This window comes from Lepidochelys kempii, chromosome 17 (assembly GCF_965140285.1).
Source record: "Lepidochelys kempii isolate rLepKem1 chromosome 17, rLepKem1.hap1, whole genome shotgun sequence".
Classification (NCBI taxonomy): domain Eukaryota; kingdom Metazoa; phylum Chordata; order Testudines; family Cheloniidae; genus Lepidochelys; species Lepidochelys kempii.
In genome coordinates this window covers 19,068,573-19,091,568 of record NC_136396.1, presented here as the reverse complement: position 1 = coordinate 19,091,568, position 22,996 = coordinate 19,068,573, and the positions used below count along the sequence as shown (strand labels likewise).

Here is a 22,996-nt window from a genome sequence, read left to right as displayed (position 1 = left end):
AATCAGACATTCCCTTTTTATTACTAGAAAAATTTAAAAGAAAGTAATAGGGCACATCTGAGCAATTAAAAAAAGGGTTCCTCTGTTTAAATACCTCTCACACCCGTCTAGCAACAGAAACCGACTTATTTGGGTTAGAGACGGGCCCAATACAAAACCCCAAATTGAAAACACTCACAGTGTGGGGAAGTTTAGGCCCAGACCAATCTTTACTTCAGGCTAAATTCTGCCCTCAGAGTCATACATCCCATTCCTATTGATTTCAATGAACGTTGTGTACACAGCCTTCAGGGTGGACTCTGCCCTAAACGTTGATGGATATGTTTTAGATCTCAGCCAGAAAACACTTTGGGCCATGCTAGAAAGAACTCTAGGGTAACGCAGGCTTGTGGCTGTCTCGTTAGAGCAACCTTATAGCAGACTGCACAGCAGTTATACAAGCAGTTATGAAAATACTCTTATTTGGCAGCCTTCTACCAAAAGCCTTTGGGACTCAGATGTGAAGGTCACACCTCCACTGTCAAGCAGGTACAATATATGCTAATGGGTTCTGTCCAGCTGAGATGAAAGCTTCTGTGTTCCTGAACATAAAGTAATGAACGTTGTTTCCAGCTGCCACTGCATTATCATCATCTTCCCATCACAAAGCTGGGCTCTTCTACATCCTCCTCCTTCTCTTCCTCCTCCTTAGTATCCTCATCTTCTTCCTCACTGGTCTGTTGCTCTTGAGACTGGTCGGACTCTAAAGGGTAAAGAGAACATGTTGATTACCTGTAACAAGGCTTCTACGCCAATGTATTAAACAGTAGGTTAACCTCAGAAATTAGAAGAGAAAAAGTTTATTAGGTTACCCACCTTGTCCAATCCTAAAGGGTCATTGCAGGATTGCTCTCTACCATGTATTTACCAACACTTGGTTCAGTTAAATTTTAAAGGCCCCATGGGACAGGCTTCCAAGTGAAATGATAGGTGCACCCAAAAAATCTCACTGTCAGGAATACTCCCTCACACACCTGCAGCTACATCTTCTTATTTGTATCCCATTGCTCCTAATTACTAGCACGCCTCGTACCACTAGGTAATGCCCGTTCAAGATCACAGCTATTATAACTACGCTGGGATCTGCAACAGATTGACACGTTTGGCCTTGCTTAGGAGTATGCTGAGCTCTTTGGGGGTATGCGTTGCAAACCAGGTTCATGAAAAAGCGTCCCAAGTTTCAATCTGTTGGAGAAGGACCAGACCTGGGACCATTTAGAACCCCAATGATGACCTTTGGTTGGATAAAATAGGGGGAGGGATAGCTCAGTGGTTTGAGCCTGCTAAATCCAGGGTTGTGAGTTCAATCCTTGGGGGGCCATTTAAGGATCTGGGGCAAAAACTGGGGACTGATCCTGCTTTGAGCAGGGGGTTGGACTAGATGACCTTCTGAGGTCCCTTTCAACCCTGATATTCTAGGATTATGATTCTATGACCCTTGATCCAAAAATCCCTCCTATCACCCCTCTCCAGCTCCTGCACCTGAATTGGTTTAGGACACAACAGTACTCATCCCAAGCGCCAACCCTTGCACAAAGAAAAGGAGTACTTGTGGCACCTTAGAGACTAACCAATTTATTTGAGCATGAGCTTTCGTGAGCTACAGCTCACTTTATCGGATGCATACTGTGGAAACTGCAGCAGACTTTATATATACACAGAGAATATGAAACAATACCTCCTCCCACCCCACTGTCCTGCTGGTAATAGCTTATCTAAAGTGATCATCAGGTTGGGCCATTTCCAGCACAAATCCAGGTTTTCTCACCCTCCACCCCCCACACAAATTCACTCTCCTGCTGGTGATAGCCCATCCAAAGTGACCATTCTCCCTACAATGTGCATGATAATTAAGGTGGGCCATTTCCAGCACAAATCCAGGTTTTCTCACATTCCCCCACCCCCGTACACACACAAACTCACTCTCCTGCTGGTAATAGCTCATCCAAACTGACCACTCTCCAAGTTTAAATCCAAGTTAAACCAGAGCATCTGGGGGGGGGGGGGGTAGGAAAAAACAAGAGGAAATAGGCTACCTTGCATAATGACTTAGCCACTCCCAGTCTCTATTTAAGCCTAAATTAATAGTATCCAATTTGCAAATGAATTCCAATTCAGCAGTTTCTTGCTGGAGTCTGGATTTGAACTTTTTTTGTTTTAAGATAGCGACCTTCATGTCTGTGATTGCGTGACCAGAGAGATTGAAGTGTTCTCCGACTGGTTTATGAATGTTATAATTCTTGACATCTGATTTGTGTCCATTTATTCTTTTACGTAGAGACTGTCCAGTTTGACCAATGTACATGGCAGAGGGGCATTGCTGGCACATGATGGCATATATCACATTGGTGGATGTGCAGGTGAACGAGCCTCTGATAGTGTGGCTGATGTTATTAGGCCCTGTGATGGTGTCCCCTGAATAGATATGTGGGCACAATTGGCAACGGGCTTTGTTGCAAGGATAAGTTCCTGGGTTAGTGGTTCTGTTGTGTGGTATGTGGTTGTTGGTGAGTATTTGCTTCAGGTTGCGGGGCTGTCTGTAGGCAAGGACTGGCCTGTCTCCCAAGATTTGTGAGAGTGTTGGGTCATCCTTTAGGATAGGTTGTAGATCCTTAATAATGCGTTGGAGGGGTTTTAGTTGGGGGCTGAAGGTGACGGCTAGTGGCGTTCTGTTATTTTCTTTGTTAGGCCTGTCCTGTAGTAGGTAACTTCTGGGAACTCTTCTGGCTCTATCAATCTGTTTCTTTACTTCTGCAGGTGGGTATTGTAGTTGTAAGAAAGCTTGACAGAGATCTTGTGGGTGTTTGTCTCTGTCTGAGGGGTTGGAGCAAATGCGGTTGTATCGCAGAGCTTGGCTGTAGACGATGGATCGTGTGGTGTGGTCAGGGTGAAAGCTGGAGGCATGCAGGTAGGAATAGCGGTCAGTAGGTTTCCGGTATAGGGTGGTGTTTATGTGACCATTGTTTATTAGCACTGTAGTGTCCAGGAAGTGGATCTCTTGTGTGGACTGGACCAGGCTGAGGTTGGTGGTGGGATATTTTTTTAGTAGTTTGATACCACCAACTGGTGAAGCTGTGTAATGCCACTTGATATTAGGCACCATACTTTATTTAAAAAAAACCAAAGTGAAGGTGACAGTAGTTGGATTCACAGTCCTGGAGACTGAAGTCCTATTTATTCAGAGAACAAGCTTCCCTACCCAATCCAACCAATAAGCTTCCACTTTGCTTTGGAAGGGCTCTCTCTAGAAGACAGAGGGGAGCGTGATCTTTGCTGAGGCTTCCAAGATGGCTGCCAGTTAGAGCCAACTGTGATGCTAGTTCAGACCAATACCCTAGATGTGAAAGACTCATCACATCACCAGTCCCTGATGCAGCAAATTCCACCCTCACCAGTACATAATTTTAGTTAAATATGACACTAGTCAAAATAAAGACACTGAAATTTACATTCCCCTCAAGATCAAGCTCCACAACAAAGTAACGAACTGAGTTCAAAGGGACCAAATCCACCTGTAGTGTCACTTCAGAGGAAGTACGCCAAGGATTGACCCTCTGATTTAATAGGTCACAGGCTGGCAAATGTCAGGTTCAAAGAGATGTGTTCTTTAAAAGCAGAAATATTCACACATCTAGCAAACCTGTCAGCATAGCTACAGCCCTCAAAGACTTCCTGGGGAATCATAATTCAAAGCCACAAAGTGCAGTTATTTCTAAGAAAAGAAAGTTATAGTGCTCTTGCTAGGGCTACCTAGTCAGCAAGTGGTGGATTCTCAAATCAGTGATCTTGATCTGACTAAAATACCTAATTTTCCAGATTTAAACAGAAGAACTATAGAATTTTGGATGTTTCTTTCTATATGTGGAACGCAGCTGGTACTGAATAGACCACTCTTTTACATGCAGTACCTACCATAAGTCAGTTTCTGGCTGGCCACACAGTATGAAGTTTTTTCCTCAGTGTGGTTCTAATTTTTCTGTCCTGTCCTCAATGCGCAAGACTATTTTCATGTAGTCCGATTCCTTTTAAAAAATGCCTTTTGTAAAATGCTCTAATTCTGCAAGTTCTCGGTTTGACTGAGCCAAAACATTTGCAACAGCATCACCTGAGGAAAACACCAACGTTTGCTGCAGTTAAGGAGCAAATGGAACCAGTTTGTAGGTCTGCGATATTCTGAATGAAGGGTAACATTTTCAGAAGCACCTAAGGATATGTCCACATTGCAGCAGGGAGACTGCTCCCCAGCCCGGACAGACAGACGCGCTAGTTCTGCTCAAGTTAGCACACTAAAAATAGCGGTGTGGACATTGCAGCGTGGGCCGCGGACACGCCCGCTCAACCCTCTTGGTCTGTATTGTGGTGGGGGAGTCTGTGCCGTTCTGTCCACATAGCTACTGTTACTCGACTAGCTGGAGCAGAGCTAGCGTGTCTGTCTCCCTCAGCTGCTGCATGGACATATCCCACGTGATTTACAGCTTAGTCCCCGCCTAAGTGAATTTCAATGGGGATTTTGAAAATTATACTGAAATTTCAAGTTTAACAGCTTAGCTTGTCCTCCATCACACAGGCACAAACTGCAGGCTCAGCAGTGGGAAAAAAATAAAATAAAATAAAAAAGTCAGCTATTGCCCTTGTATTGGAGAGCAGAACTGAGCCCCAAAAAAGGGGAAAACTCTATTCCACTGACCTTCTTGCTGCTTCTTTTGCCCAAGTTTACTTTTCTTAGCCAGCAGTTTCTTCTCTTTTAACTTCTGGCTGTAAAACAAGAAAACACACTTGAGTGTGCAAATTCCAGCATTTCGATCTCGTGGCACATTTTAATGTGTTAGACGATATGCTGCTGTCAGGTTTGAAACTTGGCCTTTAAAAGCCAAGTTCAGGTCAAATCTGGCCTCAAATTTCCGCTTAGTGAGAGCGAAGTTTGACAAAACAAGACCAACAGAAATGTTCCCAAGTGATTTTTATTCCAACTTAAAACTTTGTTTTTTAGCCATTTCCCGGACTTGCAACCCACATGCTAGTACAGGAGAACCTGAAAATGGAACAGACACAAAACAAAAATGAACGTGACTCATCTATTTTCATTATCCAAGATAAAAAGCCCAAAAAGCGAACAGAATGGCAAAGTCAGTTTGTTAAAAGCCGAACATTAAAAAAAAAAAAAAAAAGGGTGTTAAATTTTTTATATACAAGTTTTTAACTTGAAATCATCTCTCTAACTACACTGACCTATTACAAACTCATCTCCCCAGCAGCATGCTTCAGCTCTACCCTAAAGGCAGCACCTCTAGGCGTAGGAGGGAATTTCAGTCTCCAGAGCTCATTCTCTCCTTGGCCCTTATGTCAAGAATGCTGACAAGGGACCAGTAAGAGTCAAGGGTGACAAGGCTGTTTGTGATGTGGATACTTGTGCAGATACATTAACTGAGACCAGCAACTGATTTCACAGGCCTTTCAACAGCTGGTAGCACCTTTCAGGCACTAGAAAACTGAACACTGGCCTCCAGTGGTAGTGAATAGAAGCTGCAGGGGCTCAACACCTCTGAAAATTCAGTCCTCTAGGTTGCCAGGATGTTTTAAAAAGACACTGTACTAAACAAAAATTGCAGACTTCACATGCCTCCATCATTCCGATACAATTCCTGGAGCACGCTTGTTAACAGGAATTTGTGTGTGTCAATCTCATACATGCTGATGGATGGCAGTCAGTTATAATGTGGTTTTAAATATTTCACATTAACCAGTGGTTCCATATATTTGGTATAAAGAAAAGGAGTACTTGTGGCACCTTAGAGACTAACCAATTTATTCGAGCATAAGCTTTTGTGAGCTACAGCTCACTTCATCGGATACATACTGTGCAAAATACAGAAGATGTTTTTATACACACAGACCATGAAAAAAAATGGGTGTTTATCACTACAAAAGGTTCTCTCTCCCCCACCCCACTCTCCTGCTGGTAATATCTTATCTAGTACTCCTTTTCTTTTTGCGAATACAGACTAACACGGCTGTTACTCTGAAACCATATATTTGGTATATTTTCAGAGCTAAATTCAATACTGGTATAAGAGAGCACACACAGTACTGATGACTTAAATAGTCAACTAACGTAGTAAATCTGATCTGCAGTCTTTCTGAGCATCCACATGAAACAAGGAGCTGGATAAATCATGATGATTTATATGGAACGCTGATCTACAAAGTTGTCGGCTTTTTCCCTGCAGGCTCGTACCCCTGCAAATACTCAAGATGCACAGTTGTTTTCTGAACTTAAAGTTCTTGGCGCCAAGTGCTACAGACTCTCACTTAAGAAACTTTTAATGGCCACACTTTTGAAACTGATCTCTGTAGCCAGACATCTGAGCTGAAAGATCTGGACAGCGGAAGACAGCATTTAGCCAAAGTATGTAGCTACAGGCAGGACATAAAGCATTTAGAGTTTCTATGTTCTGTCTCCTGGGAACAGTTTGCTCTCACCGCTTCCTTCTGCGTTTTGCTGTCTGCTCCTCTGCAATCATCTTATTCTTCTCCAGTTTCTTCTGGTATTCCTCATCCAGTTTTTGCTGCAATTGACCAGATGACATTTTGGTTACAATCTAAACAAAATGTGATTATATAAATTATACTTCAATGTAGGGAGAAGTCTCTTAGCAGACACACTGGAAAGATTTGCCAGCAGGTTTGGTGTGGGTGCCTTTTTATATTTAAAAATGTGTATCGATGAGAAAAATGTTCTTTATAAAATTTAACAGCCAAATTCCAAGACCCTTAACTGAGAGGGGAAGGGGAAAGGGGAGGGGGTGGGGACCTAATCAACATCAATTGCAGCAAGAACCTGAGGATTCGGACCTAGAAAATTATATAGCAAAAAATGAGGGAACAACATGGAAGACACCAGCAGCAACATACGAATCAACTGACTTTGAAAGATGTGCTGAAAGGGGGAATCAACTGAAGGACAAAGATCCATGGGACAGCAGTGCTAATGCATCCCTGGTCCAGGCCTTAAGAGCAAGCCCAGGAGCGTGCAGTTTTTGATTCCTGACTTTATAGATGTACTTGTTTTGATGCTGTCCTTGTAAGTCGAGGGCTGCTAACCAAGGAAGCATAATCAATGCTGCTCACTTTCTTGGCTGGGAAGAATCTACTCATGTTTCTATTGATTTTTAAAGCATTTTAAAGTCATAACTGGGAATGGGGGCATAAGCACTCTGGCTTAGTCCACCTCCAGCAGGGTCCCCCACTACAGAGAGAGGATGGCATGGTCTGATGCAAAGAGCCAGATGTGTTATTGCTGGTTTTCCACACATATCCCATATTAGGAAAAACAGCCACCTTGAAGTTCATCTGATTTCACACTCTTAGAAAAAGAGTGCAATGAACACTGAGTAATCAGACAACTGACCGCAATAAGGGGCCCGCTTACCTTCTCAGCCATGGCATCCATGAAATCCTGCCTCTGGTACTCTCGCCGACGAAGATGTCGGTACACATGGAATTCCCCACTGCCGGCTCCAGCACTAGAACCTGCCAATGGCACAAGGATCATTAGATAGTCTGCTACTCTTAGTATTGTATGTGACGTTTCACTCCATATTCTTTATGAAAATATGCTTATGATATGAATAGGACATAACTGAGATGTACTTTATACAAGATGGCTCATGTAAGATATCATTGGAAAGGTTATAATTTACTGAATGTGATTATCCAATTTGTATGCCTATGTCATTTCTGTATCTGAAGTTAGGAATATTGACTACGTATCTGTATTTCAACTATGCTACTTTGGGCGATGCCCACTGCTAACATTTCAGGTACAACAAATTTGAAAAGTCAGACGGGGCTGATGACCCACCAGCAAGGACAATGGACTGTGAAAAGGCTTGGCCTTCCTGCGGACATACTGTGATACTACAGAGTCAGGTGGTCTTGTCACCGGATACTAAACATTACCTGGGATTTCTTGTAACTTCCCACTGGAAGGGAAGGGGGGGGGGGTCAAGTTTGGGTAACAAAGGACTCCCACCTTATGTAAATCCTATTTAAGGGTGGGGAGGAAGGCAAATGTGGCTCCTCCTCTCCATGGCCTGTCTGCCCAAGACGACGGACTGCTAAAGCCACCTGAAGGGAAGGGGGGGGTGGGAGCAGACAGACAGGGGTCCAGTCTGAAAAGGACTATAACTGGAACTCTGAATCGCAGTAACTTTGCAACCTGCCTAAAATAACATTTAGGGTGAGAATTTATATTTTGTAACCTGTTTCTTAAGTATATTGAGCTTAGCTTGCGTACTTTGGTTTATTTGCTCAGTAATCTGCTTTGTTCTATATCTCTTATATTCACTTAAAATTCACCTTTTGTAGTTAATACGCTTATTTCTTGTTTATAATATAACCCAGTTTAGGTAATTTCTAACCAGGGGTGGGGAGGAAGAAGTTGGGCATATTTCCCTCCAGACTGAGGGCAGGGGTGAACTTCATAAAACCTTTGGGTTTGTGCCCCTTAAAGGGAGCGGGCACCAGAGTGTTGGGGCAAGCCCCTAAGGCTGACTCTTTCCAGAGCGGATCTCTATCTCTCTGTGCATCTGGGTGTGGCCCTACCTGTGTGCTTGGCTGGAAGAGGCTTGTGAGCCTAGCCCAGCAAGGCTGGGTAAAGGGGACCCAGGCTGGCAGAATAGGCTGACTCAGTGGCACCCCAGCACATCAGGCAACACCCCAAAGGGCCCAAAACGTGTCACACTGTATACATAGCACCTCCTAAGGGAAGGTCAGAGTAAGATTCACCTAAATTCTGCCCCTTTAAGCACTGACATCTGCAGAGAAGATCAAAGGGAATGGCCCAGGGTGCAGCAGCAGAGTCCACTGAGCTCTGAAAGGACTCAGCAGCCCTGGGGCTTGTGTTTGGAGACTGAGTTTAACAAAACTCCAGTTGTAAAAATGTCCCTGGTCTAAGACGCTCCCAAATGGATGCCTATGGGATACAACTGACTGAGGGATTGTAGGAAGTAAAGACCATCACAAGTTGGTAACTGCATATCTTTATCATCGATTTTTATCCAGCCAAGATCAACACGGTTTGAAAGCCAGAGTGAGCTATGAGACACCCAGTGGCTCAGTCCAGTTTCTGTTGGTCAGCAGCCCACATCACAAAACCATCACCTCCATTAATTCATTCACTAGACCTCTTGCCATCAGTCTCAGCCGAATGGGCCATGGAGACTCACTCATCTCCCAGCCTGTTTCAAGTAATGGTAGGTTGACTGGGCATCTTGTCCTGCTATGCACACACAGACCAGTCCCTCCCCCGCCACCCTCCTTTTCCAAATACATCGCTAGATCTTATACAAAGTCAGGAAGGTAGAGCAAATACAGTGGTAATGAAGCCTTTGTAGTCTACTCACCACACATCCTTTTATGGCAATAATGGTATTAGAGTTATAATTGGCTCCCCCCCGCATTTTCTTTTAAAGTGATCCTTGGAGTTCCCTCTTTCTGGCATCAACCTGCTCCCGGACTCTCACTGCAGGGTCGGTCCCTTCCCTTTGATTGCTAAACCACCTCTTTAAGGCCTCAATTCAGCAAAGTACTTAACAGAGACACGGTCCCAAAACAGGTCTGAATTAGTATCTCCGAAGCACTTTGAGATCCTAGAGGAGGACAGAGTTACTACTTACTATCGATACAGCAGCACCTTGCCTTTACCCACACAGTCAGAAGTGCACCCTCCTTTCTGGGGAGGCTTAGGTGCTGTTCACATTTCACTCTGAAAATAAACAGCCACAACATAGACTAATAAAAAGAACTTGGAAAAATGTGACCAAAAGCATGTCCCTGGCTGCTTTTCTTAACAAAGGTAGACAGCAGAAGAGCTCTCTCCCCTGTCTTTATTACACATTCATCTAGGATTAGGCCATTCGATCAAAAAACTGAAGAATAGTGCCCTTACCCATAACATCTCTCACAAATTCCGGGGGAGGGCGTGGTGCCCATTCATTTAGTTTTTCAGGAATTGGAACAGTCTTATCCTACAATAAGAAACAAGCCAACCATCAATATCTCCTCTGGGCAGAGAGTGAAGGTTTAATGCATTAACGAAAGTTGATACACGCCCAATGGTGGAATCTCTCCATGTCAGCACAGACCTTAGTGGAAGCAGAACCGTGCTAGCTCTTCTCCCCCAGCAGAAGAATTGGGGATCAGTGGCCCCAGGGGACAGGAGTCAGGGTGTACCCCCAGAATGGGAACTGGAGGTCAGTGCCAGCCACCCCCCCCACAAACATACTGAATTTGGGATTTCCTCCCAACAAACACAAAGGAGGGTTACGGTGTCTACCCAAGACAGGGCATGGGGGAACCAGTTCCCCCCCAGGCGGGGAGGGGGGGGAGGAGGAGAATCAGGACGCCCCAATCACAGAGATATGGGGGAATCAGTCTGCCGGGGAGGAGGGACTGAGGTGCCCCCAGCCAAGGGGTATAGGGGATCAGTCCTGGGTGGGGTGGGGGGGTTGATCTAGGCCTCCAACACAAGGAGAGAGGTTGTTCCTGCTGGGGACCCAGTCCCAGGGAGTCGGTTTGGGCCCCCATCACAGGGAGCAACTCCAGTTTGGGGAAAAGGGTTGGGATGGTCCTGGGCAGCAAGGGGGAATTAGTTCCCAGAGGTGGGATCAGGGTGCCCCAGGACAGAGATGGTGGGGGCAGTACCAGGTGGAACCAGTCCTGTGGGAGAGGGGTGTGGTCCAAGCCACCCAGCAGAGGGAGGAGGGTCAGGGAAAGGGAGTTTGGTTCAGGAGAGGGGGGGCTGGGGTACCCCAGGCAGGGGGAAAGGGGGGAAAGAATCAGTCTGGGCTCGGTGCAGTGGGTCAGTCCGGGGGCCAGGCCAGAAGACTCGGTCGTGGCGGGTCAGCTGGGGGGGCTGGTCAGGTCAGGGGCTGGGATGGGGATCAGTCCAGGGGGCTGGGAGGGGGGCGGGTCAGTCCGGGGTCAGGCAGGGGCCAGGCCGGGTCAGTGGGGAGCGGGTCAGCCTGGGAGGCCGGGGCCGGGCCGGGCCGGGCCAGGCCGGGGGGGGGGAGAGAGGCAGCTAAAGCCAGGGGGGCCGGGAGGGAGGCTCAGGCCGGGCCGGGGCCAGGGCGGTGGCGGCTCAGGCCGGGGGTCCGGGGCCAAGAGGGAGGGTCAGGCCGGGGCAGGTCAGTGGGGGCCGGCTCAGGCTGGGGGGCCGGGGCGGGTCAGTGGGGGCCGGGGGTCCGGGCTGGGGGGGGTCAGGCTGGGGCGGGTCAGTGGGGGCCCGGGCGGGGTGGGTCAGGCCGGGGGATCGGGGCCGGGAGGGAGGCTCAGGCCGGGGCGAGTAAGTGGGGACCGGCTCAGGCTGGGGGGCGAGGTCGGGCCGGGAGGCGGGGTCCGGGCCCGGGGCCGCCAGGGAGGGTCAGGCCGGGGCGGGTCAGTGGGGGCCGGCTCAAGCCGGGGGGCGAGGTCAGGCCGAGGCCGAGGCCGGGTAAGGGAGGGAGGGTCAGGCCAGGGCGGGGGCCGAGGTCGGGCCGGGGCCGGGTAAGGCAGGGAGGGTCGGGCGTGGGGGGCCGAGGTCGGGAGGGAGGGTCAGGGTCGGGGCCGGCAGGGGGGGTCGGGCCAGGGCTGGGTAAGGGAGGGAGGGCCGGGCCGGGCCAGGCGGAGGGAGGGCCGGGCCGGGGAAGGCAGGGAGGGTCGGGCGGGGGGTCGAGGTCGGGAGGGAGGGTCGGGCCGAGGTCGGGGCCGGGCCGGGGAAGGCAGGGAGGGTCGGGCCGGGGGCCGAGGTCGGGAGGGAGGGTCGGGGCTGGGGCAGGCAGGGAGGGTCGGGCCGGGGGCCGAGGTGGGGGGCCGAGGTCGGGCGGGAGGGTCGGGCCGGGCCGGGGGCCGAGGTGGGGGGCCGAGGTCGGGCGGGAGGGTCGGGCCGGGCCGGGGGCCGAGGTGGGGGGCCGAGGTCGGGCGGGAGGGTCGGGCCGGGCCGGGGGCCGAGGTGGGGGGCCGAGGTCGGGAGGGAGGGTCGGGGCTGGGGCAGGCAGGGAGGGTCGGGCCGGGGGCCGAGGTGGGGGGCCGAGGTCGGGAGGGAGGGTCGGGCCGGGCCGGGGGCCGAGGTCGGGCGGGAGGGTCGGGGCCGGGGCAGGCAGGGAGGGTCGGGGCCGGGCCGGGGGCCGAGGTGGGGGGCCGAGGTCGGGCGGGAGGGTCGGCCCAGGCCGGGGCAGGCAGGGAGGGTCGGGCCGGGCCGGGGGCCGAGGTCGGGCGGGAGGGTCGGGCCGGGCAGGGCCGGGGGCCGAGGTGGGGGGCCGTGGCGGGCGGGAGGGTCGGGCCGGGGCAGGCAGGGAGGGTCGGGCCGGGCCGGGGGCCGAGGTCGGGCGGGAGGGTCGGGCCGGGCCGGGGGCCGAGGTGGGGGGCCGGGGCGGGCGGGAGGGTCGGGCCGGGCCGAGGTCGGGCGGGAGGGTCGGGCCGGGCAGGGCCGGGGGCCGAGGTGGGGGGCCGAGGTCGGGCGGGAGGGTCGGGCCGGGCCGGGGGCCGAGGTGGGGGGCCGAGGTCGGGCGGGAGGGTCGGGGCCGGGGCAGGCAGGGAGGGGAGGGCCGGGCCGGGGGCCGGGGCGGGCGGGAGGGTCGGGCCGGGGCAGGCAGGGAGGGTCGGGTCGGGCCGGGCCGGGCCGGGCCGGGCAGGGCCGGGGGCTCGGCGCGGCTCACCGGGTTCTTCATGAGCCGCTCCAGCCGCAGCCGCTGCTCCTCGGCCGCGCTCCGGGGGATGACCAGCGGCTGCGGCTCCTTGCGGGGCCGGGGCGGCCGCGGGGCCGAGGGCGCCGCCATCTCCGGCCTCTGCCGGCAGCGCTGGGCCCGCCCGGCCCCTGCTGATGACGTCCCGGCGGCGACGGGCCGCGGCTCAGGAGCCGAGCCGAGCCGAGCCGAGGCGAGCCCCGGGCGGGCGGGCCGAGCTCTCCTCGCCGCTCAGAGCCGGGGGCCCGCCCGTGCTCTCGTAGGGCCGCCTGCGGGCTCCGGCTCGCCCCCGGGGCCGCGGTGTTTACACACCGGCGCTACAGCGCTGTAGCGTGGACAGTGTAGACACAGCCCCCAGGCAGCTAATCCCAGAGCTGAGCCATTCCCCCAGCCCCAGCCCCAGCCCCAGCCGGGTTAGAGCCGGGCCGGGCCGTCCCTGCCACTCGCAGCCCTTCAAGCCATGTCTGGACGCTCAACTGTTCAGCTGGCTCAGAGCCAGTCTAGCCCCCGTGGTCTAAACAACACAATTGTTTAAATGCTGGGACCCTGTCTACAGCTTAGTCCTCACCCTTGCTACCCTCATACAACCTCGCCTGTATTGGCAAGGGCAGGAAATGGCAGTAGACACAGGGGAAGTAAGTAAAGAAATACACACATCATGTAAAGTACATGACGGTCTACAGCTGCATTATTATTAGTGCTGTAGGGCGCTTTTTCTTTTTGCTGAGGTTTTGCAAAGCACTGGAGTTTTAATAATGATGATCCTCAGTCATAGAGCACCCTTCACGTCCAAAGCACCTTCCAGATATTATCTCGTTAACCCTCTACAGGGTAAGTAGGATTACCCCCATTGCTCAGCTCTAAGGCACAGAACGTCTACGTGACTTGCCCAAACCTACAACAGGATATGGGGCAGAGCTGGGATTACAACTCAGTTGTTCTTAAGCCCCAGCCCTGTGTTCTAGCTACTAGATCAAACTTCTGACTCTCTTGCTTTCAAAGCTGAGTTTGTTTGATTGGTTTTTATTGTAGCCCAAACAGAGTAACCTTCTACTCTCCTCAAGCAGCAATGCTGACCTGAGTTTTGTCCCCAGAGTCCTGCAAGACATGCCAGAGACAAGTGGCCTCCGTTTGCAAAGTAGGTCACATTCTGACTGTGTTTTGTGGCTGCTTGCGGTTGTGCACATCCACTTTGCAGAGGCTCCGGGCTGCAATTCAGTGCATTTTGCACCAGCATACCTGCCCGTGCCAAATTTCTACCTCGGTGACAATGGAAGCGAGACCGTACTTCCTAGCACCTCCCTGTATTGCTGCTTGCACCATCTGTTCGTGTCACTTCAGTAATTAACTAGCGCTCCATGCGACACATCACAGGCTTTTGTGCACAAACAGTGATAGATGACGGTGGCTTGAGGGAAGCTGCTTCCAAGAACATAGGCAATCTGTATGGGAAAGAAGGCACTGAGGTAGCTCACTGCATCTGAGCCTGCACCATGCACATCCCCTTTCACAGCCTTTGAAGGCACAAGGCTTTTACCAACAGGGAGACTATAAACCTGAGAAACATTTAGCCACTGCAACAGCTGGAAGTCAAGAACCGGGAGTCAGTGCAGAGCCCGGCTGGGACACAAGCTTCGTATGCAAGCCAAATTCCTTGTCAGTCTGCTGTGTGCTACAGAAATGGCATGACATTCACTCAGGCTGGGTGCATGCCAAAATTAGCTACTAGAGGTCAGGTGCAATGGAAGAGGGGAACATGCCTTTTTGTATTTTACACCAAGATTGGCAGAAGCTGCAGAATCTGGATCCAGATCTCAGATGGCCTAAAGGTGCAAGGGATGTGCAGGGGGAGAGCTTTGGGTCAGCTCTATAAATTTAAGGACCGTTTACAAAATCTGGATCTACTATTGAACCCCTCCAAAAAAGACAGAGGATGTGGAGCTGGCTTTCTGGTTCAGCCCCCTCTATGTTTACACCTTTTTAAACAAAAGTAGCACCTTTTTAGCTCCTCTGAGGCTGATCTAGAGATCACACTGGTTTATGAGTTGTGTTGGTCTTACAAAACTGATTTTAAAAAGAACGGTGTGAATTTAGTGCGGGCAGAGTTCCTAAATGGCTGACCACACCAGAGCTTGAAGTCTTGACAGCCACAGTCCAGGCAGGAGCAAGTTAACCTGCCCCCAGCTGACTGCCCAACATGTTGCTGAGGCAGTCCTGTCTCCATGGCTCGGTCAGCCCTTGGGCCTTCAGCTAAGACTGCCAGAAAATGGGCCAGTTAGTGCCAGTTGGGATGGTGGCTCCCATGATGTGGACACCTGTCCACTGAACGGAAACCAGCTCATTTCCTACAAGCCATGGAATAGCCCGTGGTCCATTTTCAGTCACAAGCAGCCTGGAGATGAAAGTGCTATATACAGTATCATTCCTAATCCACTGACACCCAGCCAGTCCCTCTGCATCGCTTGATAGGTGGATGCTCACCGGCCAGTCCAATTGCCCTACGATGCCCTGTTCCTTCATCACTGCAGCTGCAACCTCTACAAAGCTGTAAGTCCAAGATAAACATTTCAATATTGGGAACTACTGCCTGGCTGTCAGCTCATGGTTCTGGGGGCGCTATCCCCTAATGAAGAAAGGTGGAATGTCAACTGGGAGTGTAGAAATAGCTACAAACATGGACCTGGCTAGCTTGTTTGTGTAGATACTCCAAACTGTGGTTTCCACCTGTAACAAAGTACGACCACAAAAAAAATCACAGCCACTTTGCTGGTCATCTAAAGGAGCCCATATATGCAGTATGTGGAAAGAGCAGTGAGCACGGTGTGCCCACAAACCACACGTCCCTAGGAAATTGCCCTAGAGCCAACAGTGCAGTTGGTCCTTGCTTGTTATTTTTAAGATACTCGTTGGAGGCAAGACCATTGTCCGGGTTGTGCAAAAATAGCAAATATTCTTTTGTGAAATTTAAAAAAAACCCACATAATGACTCACAGCTTTGTGGTGGGGCCTTGATCAGTTCCAGAATTGTGCTGACTGCAGCCTGACAGGTTTTACATCAGAACAGGAAAACATTTGCATGTTTTAACAGGGAAAAAAACCCCACAACCCTGCTCTTGGTCTAAACAAATGTTTGCATTTGGGAGGCACTTTCTTGAAAATGGGAGCATTCTTGAAAGAAACTGAGTTTCTTATCGCTCTGACATGCTCCTGCATTTGGATGGGGAGGTGGGGCAGAAAGGTCCATTTTTGATATTTGAGCTTTGCAATATCTAAGTGAATGAAATGTGAAAACCTTTGATTTTGAGGGTTCTCAGGTTAATTGTAAATCAGTCTCTGCCCTAATAATCACACACACTACAGCACTTCCGATTCCATCCAGCCGAGGGCAGTGGGGCTCATACAAATAAACCAGTACGCTACGCTATCACTGGCTTGTCTCTTACATTTTTCTACTCCCAGATCTCTCTGTTCCTTACAAAATGGACAGAGGTGTCCTTCTCTCAGCTTCCCAGGAATCCTGTAAGAGGACAGAACATTATTTTCCAGCACAACCGACCATTCATTCATTCCTGCTGCAGGAGGTTCCACTTCACCAACACACCAGGGCATGAATAACTTACTAATACGCAAGAGCACGCAATGTAATGGTCCCTGGTGCTTGCCTTAGGGATCCAGCAGTATGAGCTTCCTAGCGCCAAGGATTCCATCCTGCTTTTCCTGAGAGTGTTATTGCTTTACCAGCTGTCTGGGCCTTGACTGAGGAGCTACCCAGAACTGGCCACGGTCCTGTCTGTACTGAAAATGTGGGGTTTTTAATCAACTCAATCACCTGACCTGTTCACAAGAAACAGGGCTGAGCAGCTTTCTTCTGAGATGTACCCAGGTGTCAGCCGGGCTTGGGCCGCTGCCCTCATCGCGCTGCCTAACTGTGCCTGTGCCAGGGCATTCTGGGAAAATCCAGACAGTGCCTCAGCAGCGGGGAGAACGTCGGCGCCAGAAGAGATAGCTGCCAGTAGCACCTAGGGCAGAGCGTTCAGAGATCCTATGGCCGAAAGAGCGGGAGGACCTACCAAGGGGGAACCCGTTACACAGCCAAAGCTGTGTGCTGAACTGGTTGCAAGGAGAGCACGTGTCAACGTAGGCCTCTGGCAAGGGAGATGTGGTCAGGGATGCTAACGGAGTGTGAATGATGATGGAATCCTCTGCCGGTTTGACCACGCTGAATTTACCGGTGACCCATGTGACAAAGACAGCAATGGAGCAGAGGGCTGGCTGAGGTTAACAGCTCACAAAACACCTCCAAAAACAGGCTACCACGAGCAGGAAGCAGCTCAGATCCATGGCACAGAAGCTTCACCGTTGGCACAGCTCCATGGACCACTTTGAAGTGCTTTGGTGCCCAACAGTGCTCCAGCCACTGCCATTTGAGGCCACTGTCAGTGCTGCATGTGAAAGAGGAAGAAGAGTCTTGTGGTTAAGGCCCCAGCTGGGGAGCCACAAGACCTGGGTTCTATTCCCAATTCTGTTTATTCCCTTTGTGACCTTGGGCACGTCATGATCGCTCTGTGCATCAGCTTCCCAAGCTGTTAAACAGCCAAAAGGTACTTCCTTCCCACCCTGTGTAGGCTGGAAGCTCTTTGGGACAAGGACCATCTCTTGCTCTATGTCTGTACAGCCCCAAGCATAATGCAGCCCATATCTCAGTTGGGACTTCTTACCAAACTGTAAGTCGTGTATATGATGGAAACCATTTCGAGCCAGGAATGCTGCCGCACCCCTAGTTACAGCACCTATGTACACACTCGGAGAAGCTAATATGGCAGCCAGCACTCTTATAGCAAATCCAGGGAAGCCCCTATAATCACTTTCAATGCAGTGTCTTGGTTCAAGTGGTTTTATTTCAAAACTGGAACTCAATTTTCCCATTTGTTTTACAAGTTGCTTAAATAAATGTGGTTATTCTACAGAACATTACACTTCTCCCTACTTCCCCCTATTTACAAATCAACATATTTGCTTGTAGATCATTTGCTACCCCCTTTCCTGCCTACCCCACCCCCAAGGCAGAATGGGAACGAGCAGCCAGCTGGGGAAGGGCTCCGAGGCAATGCGTTGCCTCTGTCTGATCAGCTCGCCGAGTCTTTCTGGAGAAGGAGAATGGCAGCAACCGTTCAATATCTGGATGCTCCCCGTCAGTTCCTTGGGTGTGCAAACAGAGCAGGTCCATTTCAAACTCGCTACCGAAGAAAACCCTGCCTTTCTTTGCAGCACAGGGTGCCCCCTGTTTGTATATTGCACGGGCTCCTCTGTATGTGACCCCCCCCGTCTAGGCTGGGCTGCTGCAGCAGGCAAATGAAAAACCCAAACTAAATCGAACCCCTCCCGCTGTCCCTTCCAGATCATTTGAAAGCAGAAGTGGCTGTAAGCATCGGGGGACGGGCAGCCAAAGGCTCCCCTCCCCTCCCCTAATGCTGCTTTAGGAGCACAACTCTTAAGCCGGTGGTGCAGCAGGCTGGCCCAGAAGACCCATTATTTGCCTTTGCAAGTAGCGGTGAAGGGAGGAGAGGGGAAAGCTGGGAGAAATGACCACGGGAAGGGGGGGAAGATGAGGACATGTTTTGCTGGCTCAGGAAAGAAGCCACCACAGAAATGCCAAAGGAACCCTTAAGTGGGACTCAAGCCTTGTCTACACACACAAGTTGTGCTGTTTTAACAACACCTGCAGTGTCCTCCCTAGGGTGGACTCTGTTAGACTGGCAGACAGATGCTTACACCATATAACTTCTTCCCATATGGGAAGGGCAGTAATATATAGTGTTATAAGGCACCTTTAATAATAACTAGCTCTTATATGGGGCTTTTCATCAGTAGATCTCAAAGCACTTTACAAAGGAGAGGTCGGTCTCATTATGCCAATTTTACAGATGAGGAAACTGAGGCACAGAGAAGGGAAGTGACTTGCCGAAGGTCACCCAGCAGGCCAATAGTAGAGCTGGGAACAGAACCCAGGTCTGCTAAGTCCCAGTCCAGTGCTCAATCCATTTTGCCACACATGCACACTAGAGGTGTATGGGTGTAACAATTTCAGTTCAAATAAAAATGCACACCCCAGGCCCCAGCCCACCCACTGACATAATTATATCAGTACTAAATTGGTGTGTAGACCTGGCCCTCTGCCCAGGGGGAGTTTCATCCAGCCATGAGTACAAATTTTTTGTTTTAAATTAAAACCAAAAGCATACCAGCCAAACACTTCAGTTATTTTGTCTATGAACACAGTAGGAAACAGCACTCTCTTTTCTTCAGCTCACTCTTCTTCAGCAGTTAGGTTTAATAGGCCATAGTTTCAAAAGTAGCCCCTGATTTTCAGTGCCTTAATTTTGGGGAGCCCAACCAAGCAGCGGAAATTTTCACTGACTTCTAACAGAGTAGAGAGGGCCTGGCCCTCCTGAAAATAAGGTTCCCTGGGCATCTCCAGCTGGGGCCCAACCACTGCAGCACCCAAAAAAATAAAAGTGACCACTTGAAAATTTGGGCCAATGTCATACTTTAAAAGCTCGGTCTCTAGGGGATGGAACTGATTGAATTTGCCATGTTAGCCAAAAGGTGCATTTGCAATCTTGTTCCTCTTAGCACTGGCAATAGAATGTACAAGGGTTAGCCATGATTGGGATTCAACCAGGAACTTTCATGTTGGTGTATGTGTGTGTCAGAGAGAGAGAGAGAGAGAGAGCATGCACGTGAAAGAGAGAGAATATGCATCAGACACACATGTGCACGTTACCGAGAAGCCATTGACAAATTGGGGGAAGTTCAGAGAACATAAACACAAATGATCAGGGCCTGGGGAGATGGATTTAGAAGAAAATACTAACAGAACTCCACAGATACAAGCTGGCTAAGAGATGACATAGGCAGGAGGATTTTATTCTACCCCTCAAGCAGCTGTAGGATTTTAAAAACCAAGAAGGAAAAGGAATGATTTAGGATGGGGCCCCTGGCTACAACTAGGAGTAACAGGATAAAATGAAGAAAGGGAAAATATGGGCTGGCTATCAGGAAAAACTTTCTGACAGTCAGATGCAGTAGGCTGTGGAATAATCTCCCCTGGGGAATGGCGGAAGCCCCCTAGTTTGGCACTCAAGTGGACAACCCCTCCCCCCTAAATTTCCTGCAGCGAGCAATCTTGTAATAGCAATGGAGAGGGACCAGATAGTCTGATAGGTCTTTTCCATCCCTGACTGGTGTGTGTGTGGGCACGTTCTCTTTGCTAGCAACAAAACTACCTTGGTGAGATTTGTCATGTACAAGGTCACCTCAAAACGTTACAAGCTTGCAGTGTCTTGTTTGCAGAACTCAAGGTAATTATCCCTGAAGGGAAGTAACCATTTGAGGTGTCCTTGACTACGTTCCAACACTGGCAACGTCTCGTCCTTTCCATCTAGGAAATGCCAGGAGATGCTTTCACTGTTGCACAGCTAAGGGAAAAGCAATATAAATCAAAGCCATGGATTCCTGTTCCTGGAGAACCACTGCATGTTACCAGACCCAAGCGGGAAGTGGAAAGTCCCAATCCGACTGCAGACAATGGAGAGACCAGCAGGAGAGTATTTGTAGGAGTTAAGGGAACCGACCACAAGCTGATAATGGCAGAGACCGGGTACTGCTGACCCCAGAACAGATCCCTTAATGGCACTGGTGTCTTTGGCCTTCTGAGCTCAGAGCATGAGCCAGATCTAGGGAGCGGTGAATGTGTTTGGTTGGGACATCCCCAACACGGTTGCCAGGCTGGTGGAGTTGCTCATCGTTCAAACCATTCTCCGAGGTGCAAGGGGGACAAAGGACAGCCCAGGTCCATTGCTGGTGATGGATGGAGTTGGCGACTTTTGATTGGCACCAGTGAATCGGATGCTGAGGTGAGGGGCACGCCAGAGAGTTGACAAGAGAGTGGGGACAGCCCATGGCTTTGGGCCATGGCGATACGTAAACATCCATGGGGGCGGTCAGAGATCAGAGCCAGGGCTCATCAGCAATGGCACAAGCATCTCCATGAGCCACGGCTGCATTGGTAGGCAAGGACACCCCACACAGAGGGCTGGCCTCCACCCTGTGACTCCTCAGTAGAAAGAATATTGGTTCTCAACCGCCCTGGTCCTGCTGCGCGAGCCGTCGCTCTCGTGGTAGTCCTCCACGCTAATGCTGGGTGACTCCAGCAGGCGCTCAGTACTGTTGCTGCGGCTCCGGGCACTGAGGGTCCCCTCCATTCGGTGGTACAGAGGGTGGCCGGTTGAGGAGGAAGAGGCGACAGCCCCCTCCCCAGGCGATGCGGGCTGGAAAGGGCCTGGCACAAAGCTGGAGAAGTAGGGTTGGGATGGGAGGTCGCTCCTGCAGCTGGGCTGTTGGGAGGCAACAGCTGGGGCAGGGCTGGCATCTGCAAGGTGAAACACAAAAGAGTCACGTGCCCGGAGAAGGCACGAGGGCGAATGTTTTACAAGCTGTTCGGTGCTGGACTGGCAGCCACGGAGAGAGGAGTTCTCCGTCCCCAGGGCACATACAGCACAGGGATGCTTGCCCCGCACAGCCCTGCCAATCAGCTTTGCACTCACATGAAACCTGTCATCAGAGAGTCTCATGTGCTTTACACAGGTGAGTGTCATTAGACCCAAGTGACAGGTGGGGAAACTGAGGCACCCATGGGGTAGGTGGAGGGGGTCTTGTCCAAGGTCACCCAGCAAGTCAGTGACCGTCAGGACTTCAGATCTGCTGCAGATCTTCCAACTCCTAGACTCTAGGTGGCGTGATCTCTCCTAACCTCAACCAGTTGAAATATGGAGCCAGGGCCTGGGAGTGGCCATGCATGCGAGGAAGGGCAGAGTGGTACTGGGATGGGCTGCTCTATCGACTAAGGTGCTAGCTCATTGTCTTTGTCCATCTCACAGCGCTTTGCAGACTCCGGCTCGGCCTCACAGCGCCCAGGCCAGGCAAGGAAGCAGGCGGGATCACCAGAGACACGGCGGGCAAGTCACTACATGAAGTCAGCGGGCGAGCTGAGAAAGACATCAGGTCTCCCGAATCCCACTCCAGCACTTTAACCGTGGCTCCTCGCTGCAGATCCCCCAGTGGTTCAGACTCCAGTGCTCGGATGCCAGGAGCTACATCCTGTCCCTCCCAGCCTCTCCCACTGACCCGAACGAATCTGCTCTCAGTTAATTTGGGTCTTGGCCAATATGGAGACAGCCGCCCTCTCAGTCTGCTGCGTGAAGCCACGCAACCCACATTGCCTGCAGGGGGTGAGCGCAGGTATGCGCCCTTCCTTGCAGGCCTTGGAGGGCAAAGGGGTGTCTCCTGCCCAGCCAGGGGTGGCTCCTTCTCCCCAAGCACAGTGGCACAGTCCCTCCGCTCTCATGGCGATGCCCCAGCCTGCCCCAGATACAGCTGGGACAGCACCGGGCTGCGTAGGCCTCACCTCGGAAGCCCTGTGCATTGCTAACACAGCAGAGGATTGAGACGCTCGTGCAGCTGAAATGCCTCCAAGGGGAAAGGGGAGCACAAAAATCGATGGGGCCAAGAGGCGAGGGGGAGGGAGGGCAGAAAGCACCAGCGCTGTGACTTTGCCCCTTCTACCTCCAACTGCACAAGCGCTCTGTGGGTCTGGATGGGACGTGCGGCCTATCACCCCCCTCTCCCCAATCGGCCCCAGATGGGGACCTGGAACAAGATCAGGCCCATCACATTTGGATCATCTTGAGCAGATCCCCCTTCACTGCAGTAGCGGGGTGTGGGGAGGCCAGCAGCTGGTGCAGGGACTCCTGGCAGCACGTCCCCATCAGAGGGATTGAGGGGTGTGGGTAACAGCCCAGAGGCACGGGGACGCTGCACAGATCTGGTGGCTCCCCAGAAAACCAGGCAGGTCTTGGGGGAAAACCAAAGTCCTTGGGGGACTGGACTCCCTGCCACTTCCTATGCAGACAGAAGGAAGCCTGTCTCCCTGGGGAAGAACTGGGAGACAACACTGAGCCCCATATTAAGGCTATGTAGGGGAGCACTGACCTCTGTATCATGTTATGGCCCCCATTGCTCATTTGAGGAGTGGGTTTTAAATGCATCCATCCTATGCCAGTTTGGAGGCAGCTCAGCCCCAAACGAGAACATCCCCTCCGGACAAGAGGTGCTCAGGGCCCTCGCCCTGTTCAGCCCCTCAAGATCTGATCAGACGCATGGACACAGGTAATCAA

General features: G+C 51.2%; 2 protein-coding genes across 3 annotated transcripts in view; both read right to left on the bottom strand.

The window, feature by feature from the left end:
• PRKRIP1 (PRKR interacting protein 1) lies at positions 1 to 12,934 on the bottom strand. 2 transcript variants are annotated; one of them, XR_012155382.2, is made up of 7 exons: positions 12,735 to 12,934; positions 9,989 to 10,067; positions 7,469 to 7,569; positions 6,520 to 6,605; positions 4,727 to 4,794; positions 3,952 to 4,144; positions 657 to 742 (listed from the first exon to the last, which is right to left on the bottom strand). XR_012155382.2 is itself a non-coding variant. In XM_073315247.2 (6 exons), the coding sequence occupies exons 1-6, from the start codon at positions 12,852 to 12,854 to the stop codon at positions 630 to 632; spliced, it is 567 nt and encodes a 188-aa protein (XP_073171348.1). In that variant the 5' UTR covers positions 12,855 to 12,911; the 3' UTR covers positions 1 to 629. The 2 variants fall into 2 exon arrangements, 1 of the variants encoding a protein (XP_073171348.1); XM_073315247.2 differs by lacking the exon at positions 3,952 to 4,144 and having other exon boundaries at positions 1 to 742; positions 12,735 to 12,911.
• A 4,707-nt stretch (positions 12,935 to 17,641) lies between these two features.
• The window catches only part of SH2B2 (SH2B adaptor protein 2), a 66,147-nt gene continuing 60,792 nt past the window's right edge, over positions 17,642 to 22,996 (bottom strand). Inside the window, exon 9 of the mRNA XM_073315653.2 lies at positions 17,642 to 21,192. Coding sequence (XP_073171754.1) covers positions 20,879 to 21,192 — 314 coding nt within the window. The 3' untranslated portion in view covers positions 17,642 to 20,878. The remainder of the gene's footprint in view (positions 21,193 to 22,996) is intronic.